We start from the raw sequence: 14,117 nt of genomic DNA on the forward strand, positions 1-14,117 counted from the left end.
ATTAATATAAAATTATTATATCTACTTCTCCTGATTAACATTTAATAATCGCGTGCTATATTCAGAAAATCATTGCAGTGATACAGGGTGGTTCAGAACCTTTCTAATTCTCTCCTTCCGCCTCCACTAGTGGTTCAGCGGGAAGTCTGAAAGTGTATAATACTTAAAACCAGGCTTCAACTTGTGTTGGGCACAGTACAAATAGCCTATTGTGCTTGAGAAACATATTTCCGTAATGTTTGTCTAAGTCGTTTACCTTGCAAACTATTTGACTTTTTCATCTTTATCTCTCTTTGAAGGTTGAACATTAGAACACAATCAAAAGATTGTGCGACTGTTATTCAACTGTCTTCAAAATAATAGTTTTACTCCGGTAAAAAAATCCAAAGAAAATATAAACGTTTTCTTCCTGATCCTCGAGCTTTGCGCGAAATAAAAAACAAACAAAATAAGCAAAGTTACACGAGGGCTATCTGCGCTGCTTCTCCCTAATTTAGGAGTGTAAGACTAGAGAAAAGGAAGCCAGTCTTTACCACCTACCGCCAGCTCTTGGGCTAATCTTTTATCAACGAATAGTCGGATTGATTATAACATTATAATGCTCCCACGGATGAAAGTGAATAACGGGGATTCAAACCTGCCACCCTCAGATTACGAGTCGAGCGTCTTAACGAACTAGCCATTGCACCAACACATAACTGACTGCAAAGTCTTCTCAAACGGAAAGACTTGTAGAAATGGCCACAAAAGTTGGAGGACTTGAAAAAGGGTTGTGAGAAAACTGTTCAGAATAGCCAATGACATCTGTGACGTCGTGTATGAGTCGGCTTTTAAAACTGACTAAAAACCATATTGAATTTCTCCCTGACTATGTGTGTGCTTTTCTTACAGCAAAGCCACATCGGGCTATCTGCTGTGTCCACCGAGGGGAATCGATCCCCTGATTTTAGCGTTGTAAATCCGATGTGACATCGTGTATGAGTCGGCTTTTAAAACTGACTAATACCATATTGAATTTCTCCCTGACTATGTGTGTGCTTTTCTTACAGCAAAGCCACATCGGGCTATCTGCTGTGTCCACCGAGGGGAATCGATCCCCTGATTTTAGCGTTGTAAATCCGTAGACTTACCGCTGTACCAGATTTCCTAACATTCTTTACCAGGTCCAAACTTTTTAATAAAATATGCAATGTGCTTCTTCTGACGTTTTTGTATATCGGTACTTTTTATATAGCTATCACACGTTTATATTATACAGACGTTTTTGAAAATATTTTAATAGCTTTGGGTTTTGCTAGAAAAGTACCCGAAGAAAGTTCTTTATGATTATAAACTATCAGTTACTGCTTTGCCACTAGGGAGCGTGAAGAGTTTCACGTATGACGTAAGTAAATAGTGGCACGTTGTTGTCAGAATATTTCGGAAACTTTAAAATATAAAACGTTAAAAATATATATATCCTTTAATGTCGCATGTGGTTCTGTGGTTAATTTAAGTCAAACAATAAAAATGTTTTCAAAAGCATATTGTAAATGAATGTGTAAACACGAGCCCAAGAGATTAAAGTTATCTTTAGACGGTTTGACGTCATTAGTCAGTGTCATCATGACGTTGTGGGTCACCATAGACGCATGACGAAATAGAGTAACGTAACAATAAGCTAACGGAATACATTGTTCGTTGTTTATAAAAACAACGATATACCCCTAATGTTGACGGGACACGACAAACTGAAAGTGGCCGTAATATAACGTGCATTTAAGAAATTCGGATATCTAAATTGTAAACTAAGCCTAAACGTATACGTGTTTCCACTCTGAAGCCAAACAGATCTGATTATTAGTCCTAAAGTTAAAGGATTTATAAGTAGTATCCAATTAGATGATTTTATGTGGCGTACAAGGTTCGGAGTATTACCTTAATAATCTATATAGTATAAATATTTAATAAGTTACGTCATAAAAGAATAAATTTGGTTGCTTGCTGTCTACATGTCAGCAGTTTAACGTCTGTTGTTCTGATATTTATAGTTTAAAATTTGATTTAAACTTGATCGATTTGCTTTGTCGTTCTGGAATCAGTTTAGTAAAATAATAATTTATAATTTGGTTGTTTTATTCAATACGTATTTCCTACCAAGTGTACTTTAATTGTTTGTAAACAATATTAATGCGCTATTCGTGCCTCATTTATAGCTGTTAATCGTATGGTAGAACTTAATCATCGTCTGTGATTTGACTGTAAAACGTTTTTGTGAATCCACCGCTGCCATTTCTGTGATATATAAACAATATATACGTGTTTGTGCGCGTGCACGAGAAACACGCGACCGGTAACAGTTTCATTTGTTTTCTCGTGCAGATCTTAATGGAGAGCGGATGGAGGATATTACCAGCAACGTTAGCGTACAATTTCAACAGCAATTACTACAACTTAAACAACAACACAACTTTCAACAACAGCTGTTGTTGCAACACTTCCAACAACAGCAGCAGCAGTTAGCAGAGCAGCACGAGCTCCAACTTCAACAGAAAATCAAGGCACGTAACGAAATCTTAGTTGTCGTATGTATCGTTGGAAAGTATGTTGTAAGGTTTATAGTAGGAAGTTTTAGAAATATTAACTTAATCGTGTATATTTGACTTTACTTAACAGATGGTTTGAGGAATAGTCTACCATGTATGTTTGTTTTTATGTTACATATATTAATTTTTAATATATATGGATTAACGACAAGTGTCAATACGTTCTTTTTATCAACTGAATACCTTACAGTTGATTTTTTCTCAACTACACAAGTTGAGATACATTTTCGGAATTACTTGTAGAATAATTTCATCGCTTCTCAGATAACCTTGTTGAACGTCTCAGGTTTGTTAGAATGTACTGCTCTGTTGGGATGTCACGGCCGTCTCCTATGCCATTTTGTTTGTGAGTGGTTTAAAGATAAGAAACCCAGTGAAGAGAAGTACTGGGTACTTGGTTCCAGATTTTCATGCAGTGGTACTGGAAGGGTGAGTGATGTGTGTAAATGAGTTTTGTCACGTATTATGTTCATAGCGTTTCCATATTTCACGCTATTTTGATGTAGTTTTACGTTGTACTGCTGCACATCGACTGTTTTGATTCTTTCCTTCATAGCTGGTATTCTGTCTTCATTGTTGTTGTCTTTCGTCTTCCAGGAATTCTTGGAGCAACAGAAGAAAGATGAGGAACAGAAACTGGATAAAGAGAAAAGAGAAAAAGAAAAACTGGAAGCTTTGAAAAAGAAGAACAAACACGAACACAGTAAGAACGTGAAATGTTAGACAAACACGAACACAGTAAGAACGTGAAATGTTAGACAAACACGAACACAGTAAGAACGTGAAATGTTAGACAAACACGAACACAGTAAGAACGTGAAATGTTAGACAAATACGAACACAGTAAGAACGTGAAATGTTAGACAAACACGAACACAGTAAGAACGTGAAATGTTAGACAAACACGAACACAGTAAGAACGTGAAATGTTAGACAAACACGAACACAGTAAGAACGTGAAATGTTAGACAAACACGAACACAGTAAGAACGTGAAATGTTAGATTATTTCTATTTTTTTACATCAACCAATATTTCTTATCAACTTTGGAGAACTAAACTGTTTTAAGGGAACATTCTACAGGAATCCTACTTAGCATATTAAGAATCGAACAACCCAGGCATCATTTTGTATATTTGAATTTAATGGTTTGTGTACAAAATATTGGTGTGGCCTACTATTCCACATAGACTGACATTAATTGTTTGACACTAGTTTTTTTCGTGGTAGAATTCTCAAGAGTTGACACATTATTCTTTTGACATGACAATGAACGTGAGATAACTAATCAGGTTGAAAGATGCTAATATCGAAATACGAGACAGCTGCTCATTTAGATTGTACGTGCAAATAATTTAATTTTTTTCCTAGTATAAAAAGAAAAAACCGTATTTTGACTTGTTTCTTTTTTATTTGTATGAACGTTTGCAATGTAAATAATAGCTTTATCCAGGCTACAATTTATCTATGTAGATTTGTCAGACTAATCGTTTCCACTTTGTTTGTAGGTGCTGTAGCATCTTTAGAAGTTAAACAACGGCTTCAAGAGTTCGTTCTCAGTAAACGACAGAGAGAGGCGACCTCTAGTAGTGCTAACAATTCTCCCCCTAATTTACGAAACTGGTAAATGTTTTCTTGATTTCATGAGTTGATAACTAACCATGACCAAATGGAAAAGTTTTTTTTTTTTTATAAAGAGAAGAAACGACTACTCTAGACCGAGACCTTTTCAAACGATTTCCTGAGATTTAAAAACTAATAGACGTGAATGAAAATATACAATTAATTAGAAAGATAATATGCTTTTGTTAAATACTGAAACAATTTTAAGTAATAATTTCATAAATTAACACAAAGAATAGGATAATGTTTCAATAATCGTACGAATTACGACTGTTGTTAATGTACGTTTTTCGTTGTATTCTGAAGATTGGACGTAACCGTCCTATTTATTAGCATCGACTGTCCTCTCCCAACTTGCACGTATATTTTACTCATTATGACTTTAATTTGTTTTTAAACACGAAGCAGCAACTATACTAACGTGTTCAGTTTGTTTCGTCAGCTTCCTTCTCTAAATACTTAGTTTTGTTTTTTAAGACGTCATGTAAGTTTTAGTTTTCTCTTAGCTCAGTAATACGAGAACTTTATTGCGAAATGACTTTGATTTTTATAATACTGTATTAAACTATATATCGCAGATAAACCTTGCTATAAAATGTTATCTAACTAAATACGGGGTTGTCTTCACGGTACTACAACACTGTATGAGCCATTACTCGAAAGGTAGTTTTCCCTGTGTTGGTTATCGGAAGTCAGCACCCTTCTTCCGGTTCGGCTGCAAGCTAACGTTTCAAACCGCCATGTTAAGCCTTCTTGTTTGAATTAAACGACCACATTACACATACATGATTATACCCGTTTAACTTGCTGTTCTAACTTAGAATATGATTACTACCATCTTCTTTTCTCTAGGGTTTTCATAACCAACATCGATACACGTATATAATCCTGTTCTTTTTTCTTTTCTTTTTTTTTCCGCTGTAGGCATCCTTTGCTCGGCAAATATGACGATGACTTCCCGCTCCGGAAAACAGGTAGGCCTAGTCTGTTTTGTGAACTTTTTAATCTTATGTGCTGCACAACAAAATGTTATACTTTTCCTGGATTAATGCATCAAGTAAACTAAAAAAAATTTGTTTTGTTTTTTGTTTCGTGCTGTAATTTGAATGTTTAATTAACAGTTTTGAAACCGTTCTAAACGACTGTATTGTATGCAAAAGTAGTACTCATTAGTAGTAGTAAAGAAACAACACATCAACCCTTAAGTAACTTTCGTAAGCTAAAACAACATATATTATTGTCGATTTCGTTTTTAAACAATTTTAATGCAAAATTAATCTTATTTCATTATACAAATTTATTTGTTTGTTTCACATATGTTTAACACAAAGAAAGAACAAACAAGTGTTTTGTCTTAGAAAAACATGAGGGGTTTTATCAAGAACTAACTCTAGAAATGTAGATAATCATTGATAATTAGGTGGTTAGAGCGTTCCACATGCAATCTGGGTTAGTTAGGCCTAAACTTTACAGTACTGTCAATAAATAAACTTAAAATGTTATTCTACGACCTAATGTTAGACCTTTTTAAAAACTTTGATATGATGTTACCGTGTTGTTATACGAAACGCCCTAAAGTATATTTACATCCGGTAAAATGAAGTGCGTGCACATTTCCACAATGGACACAAATTGAATTTTTATCTATTTCCGATAGCTATCATATAAATTAATATTGGCTACAACACTCATCGATTAGTTTAATCTATATTCGATTATCAAACAAATCGATTTGCAGTATCTTCAGCATAAATCGGAGATCACAGTGTAAAAATTCCAACCATTTTATTCGGTTTATGTAATTATGCAGGTAATATTGTTTCTTTAATCCATTTCGATGGACCTGCCTTAACTTTACAAACTTGTTACGTTAAAATGTGGAGTTCGATTCCCCGCGGTGAACAGAGTGTATATAGCCCAGAGTACAGTTTTGTGGTCGAAATACAAGAATAACAGTGTTTCATAACACTTCACGCCACACAAAAGACCAAACATATGGTATTATTAAAAAAGTTGTCTAATATAACGTGATTATTAAATTAGTGAAAATAACCTAGTTTTGTCTTTTCTTAGTTAACATATACTTCAGAAAGCACTTAAACGTATTAGATTTAATCAATATACACCATTTTTAGACGCAAAGACAGAAAACGAAATAGTTGTTGTTTTTTTCTCTGTCCTTGAAGGGAAAAAATAATTAAATCTGAGAAACTTTTTCCTGAATTTCGTACAAATATCGCGAAGTTACGGTTTCGTTTGATACTGTAATCGCATATGTGGTACAAACAAGGATACTGTATGGGGATTGGTAAGTTAAAAGACGTTTTTAAAATAAAGAATCCAATAGCGTTTGTGTAACCAAAAATAAAACAAGGAATCTCTACGTTTCTTGCGCATTATTTGTCATTAACCTTTCTGTGATGATAAGACTATTTCGGTTGAGTCTGGCGTTTCCAGCTGGACATCACGTGATTTTAATGTTTTGTATAAGCCGTGTTTCACATACGTTGCCAACTTAATTTTTGTTATCAGCGAACTGACAAGTTACATAAATAACAACAACTAGCAAGTTTGTGTACTACTAACGCAATAGACAGAAAACTGGTCTTGCCTCCTGTCGTGATAGCGTCACTTCATGACGTCATTGGTACTGGACCTCGTGGTGTGGCTTTGTCACTTTCATTTCGGAACTGGTGCTTATCTGAAAAAGATTTACGTGTAATTCAACACTACGGAAAATGCATATGTATCTAATGTAGTTGTTTTACTTTGTTACTGGAGTTTGGACAATTAAACATAGCTAATCCTTTCACAGCAGATGACCATGTAAACCTCTGTAATCATGACGTAACAGTCTCGTCACAGCAGTAAATCATTACAAACCTCTGTAATGAATCCTGATGTAATGCTCGTACACGTGAACTACATAAACTTGCCATAGCAGTTGAACGTGTAAACCTCGATGAATTTCACGTCTTGTAATTCGTCATAGCAGTTAGTTGTAATTAGCGCTAATTAATCGGAAAACTATAGAATTTGACCAATGACTTTTGTAAATTTCAAACATTATAAACCGTTTAACTTCAGTCAATTAACTTCGTACGTTAGCATTTCTACGAGGGTACTGAATGTTGTCATCGGTGTAAACTTACGGGTGACTTCATACTAGCTAGCTAGAGTGCGAGGCTGTCACGAAAAACTTAATCCGCTTTCCGTGAACGTCGATAAAATATTCATTTCCAGACTAGATACAAGACTCAGTATTACTTGTAAGTTTGGTTTGTTTTGCATTTCGCGCAAAGCTACTCAAGGGCTATCTGCGCTAGCCGTCTTTAATTTAGTAGTGTGAGACTAGAGGGAAGGCAGCTAGTCGTCACCACCCATCGCCAACTCTTGGGCTACTCTTTTACCAACGAATAGTGGAATTGACTGTAATATTATAACGCCCCCACGGCTGAAAGGGCGAGCATGTTTGGTGTGATGGGGATTCGAACCCGCGACCCTCAGTTTACGAGTCGAGTGCCTTAACCACCTGGTCATGCCGGGCCTACTTGTAAGTTTGTAAAACTCTTGTATATAAATCATCATTGTTAATAACTATTAGTAATAATCGTTACTATAAATATTTTTTTGTGTACATGATAATCAGTGGCATAGCGCTATGTCTGCGGACTCGTATAAACCGTGGTTTGATACCCGTGGTGGAAAGAGTACAGCTAACTCTGTGTAGCTTTGTACTTCTAAAGAATAAGTTGTGGGTATCAGTATTTATAACAGAAGTTAATTAAATGTTGATAAATGTTAATCCTAATTTCCGGCTATTTAATATAATAAATCGGAGACTCTTCCGAGATAAAGTATAGTACGTAACAGATGGAATAGTGAACAAGTTATACTACGTGGTTTACGAGTCAGTGATGTTATCTTTCGTCTTTCTGAAGCATCCGAGCCTAACTTGAAAGTCCGTTCTATTCTGAAGCAAAAAGTGTTAGACAGACGTAGTAGCCCATTGTTAAGACGTAAAGACAAGGGACCAATCCCCACGAAGAGGAGACCGCCACTTGCAAGTACGTTCAAATCCTGTTACTCAATGTACTCTTTGTTGTGATTTTTGTGGTCTGTTTGACACAGCTGATGCGATTGGTTGTTTTATTAAATGGTTTGGTAACTTTGCATGTTACTTACAAAGTTGAATAGAATAATGTTTAAAATATTTGTAAATATAAAAAAATAAATATTAAAGCGTTATTTTACTTCGTCGACGTATGAAATCTAATTATTTAATAATTTTAAAAAACATTTGATTTAAAAAATACCTCGCTTTATTCTAATTCGTACAGTTTTATTTGTATCTGAAACTTTCTATGAAATACAAAATTAATATCCTAAAACTTAAATATGATTACCATGGTAATTATTTTAAATATTTTTGTTTAAAGGTATTGGTGGATATTTTTTATTATTCCATAGGTTAGGGTGAATAATATAGCCAAGAGTGGCGACATCTGTATTTTGGTGAAACTTGCGGACAGTCTAGGCTGTCGTTTTGTTTACTTTTTATGTAATTGTAAAATGTATAACAAAAATTTGGTGATAAGTAATCGCTTTTAATATTTTACGTTTGTATATTTTGCGTACCACTATGTTTTCACGAGATGAGAAACCCGAGAGCGTGCTGGAGGTAAACAGACCTTCCTTCATCAGAGATTGATTGGTTGCGAATAAGTGAAAAACTTGTAATTTCTGAAGAAATTACCGGTGGCGTCCGGGTTATCTAATTCCATGTTTTTTAAAAGCTAGAAATCTGTCCCGAAACGCTTGGGTGATTGGATTCTATATCTTAAAGTAAGTTTTTGATGTGACATGATTTCTGTTGAAACGATTAAAGCCGTCTGTTTACAGGAGACGGAAGTAGCAGTAAATCTGATTCAGGATCAGGATCACCGCAAGAGGGAGCTAGTGCTCATTCCTTCCATTCAACCAGTGAAAGCACTCCGATACAGGAAGTAAGAAGTTGTGAATAGAAAGCTTAGGTAGCATAGATGTAATTGAGTAACAGTTTTAACAAAACGTAAAAATCGCAATGATTAATTTTTTAGAAACTATAAAATACTTGTTTGAAATTGGTTGAAACATTGTCTTTGTACTCGCTACATGTTCATATATATAATACGTTAATAAATACGTAAAAAGGGTTTTAAATATTATATTAACAATAATCATTTATAAATATCGAGGATGATGGTCCACTTCCTTTGTATATTTACCACTGTTCAACAGGGCGACAGAAAACTGTATGAAATATTCATTAGCTCTCTCCAATCTAATAAACATAATTAATAAAGTTTCACGTAAATAATAATTATTAGGTGATTGGTACTAGAGAGAGTACACAAACCTGTTTACTTGTATACTCCTTTTACAAAAATCACATGACTACTATTCATTGATGGATTGGGAGACCACACAAGGGCAGCATTACCATTGGTTGAATGCATGAATAATGTTAATTAACTGACTGATTGAAGAGGAATTGCTTAGTTTAATGGAACAAAATGTTAACTGTTTGGTAGGAAGACAACATATGGCTTTTTCTATTAGCCAATTGACTTAAGAGAGTACATTTGTAAACTTAAAGTTTGTATTTTATCAACATCCAGGAGCCGGGCCCACATTCTGCACTAGGTCACGGGAAAGATGTGGCACTTCGTTCTTCTCCATCTATGCCAAATATTACCTTGGGGCGTCCACCTTTACCAACGAGTAGTAGTTTGGTGAGTTCTATGTTTACATTTCTATGTAACTCCCACATCCTTATTTTATCTAAAACTGTCTTTGGGCCTGTTTTGCTTTGTATACTTTCAATCCTGTATGGAAACAAACTAAACTATTTTTTTTAAAGTACCTATTCTATTGAAGATGTTGGAAAAATACATTATATGTCTGCATATTACACCATTAGTTATGTTCATGAATCATAGGTTTTACTGTAAGAATATTATGCTTTTTTGGTTTGTTTGTTTGTCTTTTTAACAAACTATCCTGGAAAAAAAAATTACCCATTTTGTTATTTGTCTTTCAATAAATACTTCAGTAATATATATTCATTTATAATGGTTTGACAGTGCTGCATGGGTATTATGGGGGGCACTCATTTATTTAAGGGAGAAGATTTTGTAAAACGTAACCAAAATCAGTAAACTCGTGTTCACTGCTGTTACACATCACTGTATATTAGTATTGTTTTTGCTTTAGTTCTGTTGTATTTTAGTTTTAATTTGTATTTATCATATTTTTCATATTAATCTGTTACTTGGTGTAGTACTGGCCCTGCATTGTTATCTCCTGGAAAAGACGGGAGAAACATTTTAAATTACAGACTGTCTTAGCTTGTTACAAACTTGGACAAGTGGTGGCTTAGATAGAGAAAAACGTTGCTTAATGAAATATGAAAACTTTGATTGGATCCATCCTTCCTGGAATCTGTTCCTTTCCCCAAAATTGGTTATCTGTTTTAACCACTTACCATTATACAGTAGCGTGTCATCTGTCAATTAGTTAGTAAGCATAAAAAGGACATCACATAAGGGACGCACGTTGTATTATCGTGATGTCGGTAAAATATGCTATAAATCTCGAAGAATTATGAACTCTAATCAGTGATGTCGAGAAACCCACTTGTTGAGAAATTTATATGCAAAAACGGCTCGTTTGGGTTGAGAAAATATTTTACATAGAAGAGCGAACTATGTAAAATATTTTCTCAACCCAAACGAGCCGTTTTTGCATATAAATTATGAACTCTGTAGACTGATACAGCACTACATATGAACTACAAAAACGGGAAAAAATAAAATTGTTACTCCCAATGTTGATTCCATTTCCTCTTGAAATGGATACTGTAGATGTGTACATCCAGTTAATGGAACACTTATCTGTTACTGAATAAAGTATGGATACTGTAGGTGTGTACATCCAGTTAATGGAACACTCATCTGTCACTGAATAAAGTATGGATACTGTAGGTGTGTACATCCAGTTAATGGAACACTCATCTGTCACTGAATAAAGTATGGATACTGTAGGTGTGTACATCCAGTTAATGGTACACTCATCTGTCACTGAATAAAGTATGGGTACTGTAGATGTGTACATCCAGTTAATGGAACACTCATCTCTTACTGAATAAAGTATGGATACTGTAGGTGTGTACATCCAGTTAATGGAACACTCATCTCTTACTGAATAAAGTATGGGTACTGTAGATGTGTACATCCAGTTAATGGTACGCTCATCTGTCACTGAATAAAGTATGGGTACTGTAGGTGTGTACATCCAGTTAATGGAACACTCATCTCTTACTGAATAAAGTATGGATACTGTAGACGTGTACATCTAGTTAATGGAACACTTGTCTGTTACTGAATAAAAATTGCATGGCATTCTATAAGTGCAGGGAGATCAAATCTTAATTTGGATTGCATCGAATAAGGAATAGAACATATCTCTCCTCCCCAAATGTTATCCATCTACTAGTATAAATATAAAGAAGTAAAAAATGCAATGTAGCTACAGACAAAACATCAGCACTTTGTGGGGCTAGACTCTGATTGCTAAATGTAACCTTTTGAATCAAGGTGATTTAATCAGATTTAACTCATCATTCTGAAATGGAGGGAGGGGGGGCTCTTTTCATAGGTTGTAAACATGTTCATTATTTGTATGTAGTGAACTAAGAGTATATATTATAACTTGAACTCTGCTACTGTAAGAAAATGATTTCGTTTGTTCTTTTTAATTTTTGATGTAAATACAAAACAACATTTCGATTTAATATTTCTGTTAGTCATAAATTGTGCTATATTGGATGTTTCAAAGATTGTTTTTATGAATAGATATTGTATAGAGCACTGAAAGTGTTATGAAAACACTAGATTTATATTTTATTGTAAGTATTTACACAGTACAATAGTGACATATCTTTTAATACTTCTGAATTGTAAGAAATAAAAAGGTAAAAATTAGTTTAAAAAGTGCATTTGGCACGGCTGTTGAAGTACTTGTGTTTAAAATAGTTTAACATAATCTGGAAATCAATTATTCAAGGTGGACATATCAAATAGCACCTTTGCACAACAGGTTTAAATCTATATGCAAAAACAGCTCGTTTGGGTTGAGAAAATATTTTACATAGAAGAGCGAACAACGTTTCGACCTTCTTCGGTCATCGTCATGTTCACAAAGAAAGAGGTAACTGACCGGAAGCTGACCACATGTTTGAAAGGGGTTGTGTAACTGAGTGTCGGAATGTAGAGGGTGGTATTAGATGTTTGAATATATAATTTTATTTATTTTATTATATTAATATAGGTATAAAGGCGTTCCTTTATATTGGTTTATTTTGGGTTTAAGTTGTTGTATAAATAAGGCTTCTTTAATTTTGTGTTTGTTTATGTTTGTTTCTTTATTTAGTATTTGAGTGTTTTCTATGGTTATGTTGTGTTTATTTGACTTGCAGTGTTCGAAAACGTGTGAAGGTGACTTTTTATGTTCTTTGAATCTGGTTTTCATTTTTCTACTTGTTTCTCCAATATAGAAGTTGTGGCAGTTATCACATTGTATTTTGTAAATAATGTTGGTGTGGTGTTTGTCAGTGTAGTTTTTACATAGTATAGACCTCAGTTTTGTGCCTGGTTTTGAATAAATTTGGTATTAACTGGAATGTCATATTTTGTTACTAGTTTTTGCCAAATGTTGGTTATTTGTTTGCTGATGTCAGGAATATATGGTATACAGCAGTATATGGTTTCGTGATTTTTTGATTCGTGAGATTTAGTTGGTTGATTTTGCTTTCTGTCTAGGTGTGTGCGTATAATGTTTTCTACGGTTTGTGGAGGAAACTTATTGATGTTGATGAAGTATTGTTTTATTTTGTCTAATTCATCGTTAATTTTATCTGGTGAGCATAGTTTTATGGCTGTGTTTATTTGGTTTTAGTATGTTGAGTTTTGTTTTGTTTCATGTGCTGAGTCCCAAGGAATGTATAGTCCAGTATGGGTGATTTTTCGGTGGATTTCTGTTTTGAATTGTGTGTCGGTTCTTGTAATTTTGAGGTTAAGAAATGATATTTGATTGCTTTCTTCCAGTTCACATGTGAAGTTAATGTTGGGATGTATAGAGTTAATGTGATTGAAAAAATTAAATGTGTTCTGTAGATTTGAATCCTGCAAACGTGTCATCTACATATCTGTACCAGTATAGTGGAGGATGTAATGCTGTATTAATTGCTTGTGTTTCAACTTGTGTCATAAAAATATTGGTTTAAATCTTTCCCTATCCAAGAGACATCTAGGATTTTTTTTTTTTTTTTTTATCCACAGGAAGGTAAGGGAATGACATCAGTGTCTGAAGCACAGGTTCGAGCCATGGCTGCAGCAAGATTAGGTGTACCTCTGACATCACATATGTTGCATTCCTCCCTCCCTTTCTACCCCTCCTTACCTGGTAAATGAAGATTTCACAATAGGAGTAATCATATAATTGAGATTGTATTACTTGACGAGGATTTGGTTAACCGAGTGATTAATTTTGACAACTTATTTTATCAGCTCGATTTGTCAGATGTTAAATGTTAGTCCTATTAACGTTATTTAAAATGCATACAAAATAACACTTACCTTTAGACTGTAAGTACTGTCAGCTGAACCACCACTCCAGTGTTGTACAGGTCAGAGTGTCGGCTGGTCATTAAGAGATTTCATGATTAACACCCAAAATTAATTATTTGTTACTTTCTCTTCAAAATAATGCTTAGCAAGTTATGAAGTTGAATACCATTTTGTATGTGTATACATGTTAATGAACTTCTGTATATCACATGTCATTCCACATCTTTTTTTGTCAGCTGAA

General features: G+C 34.3%; 1 protein-coding gene across 7 annotated transcripts in view; it reads left to right on the plus strand.

The window, feature by feature from the left end:
* Nucleotides 1–14,117, plus strand: part of LOC143234635 (histone deacetylase 4-like) — a 78,198-nt gene that overhangs the window by 44,843 nt on the left and 19,238 nt on the right. For 5 of the 7 annotated variants that reach the window (XM_076472115.1, XM_076472116.1, XM_076472117.1 and 2 more), the window contains 8 exons: nt 2,362–2,540; nt 3,183–3,288; nt 4,094–4,208; nt 5,133–5,182; nt 8,150–8,275; nt 9,111–9,214; nt 9,869–9,982; nt 13,589–13,712. In XM_076472115.1, the coding sequence (XP_076328230.1) occupies nt 2,362–2,540; nt 3,183–3,288; nt 4,094–4,208; nt 5,133–5,182; nt 8,150–8,275; nt 9,111–9,214; nt 9,869–9,982; nt 13,589–13,712 (918 nt within the window). Of the gene's footprint in view, nt 1–1,721; nt 1,904–2,361; nt 2,541–3,182; nt 3,289–3,531; nt 3,569–4,093; nt 4,209–5,132; nt 5,183–8,149; nt 8,276–9,110; nt 9,215–9,868; nt 9,983–13,588; nt 13,713–14,117 lie in introns of those variants that run through there. The other 2 variants (XM_076472118.1, XM_076472121.1) reach the window with 2 other exon arrangements.

Source organism: Tachypleus tridentatus, chromosome 12, assembly GCF_004210375.1.
Source record: "Tachypleus tridentatus isolate NWPU-2018 chromosome 12, ASM421037v1, whole genome shotgun sequence".
Classification (NCBI taxonomy): Eukaryota; Metazoa; Arthropoda; class Merostomata; order Xiphosura; family Limulidae; genus Tachypleus; species Tachypleus tridentatus.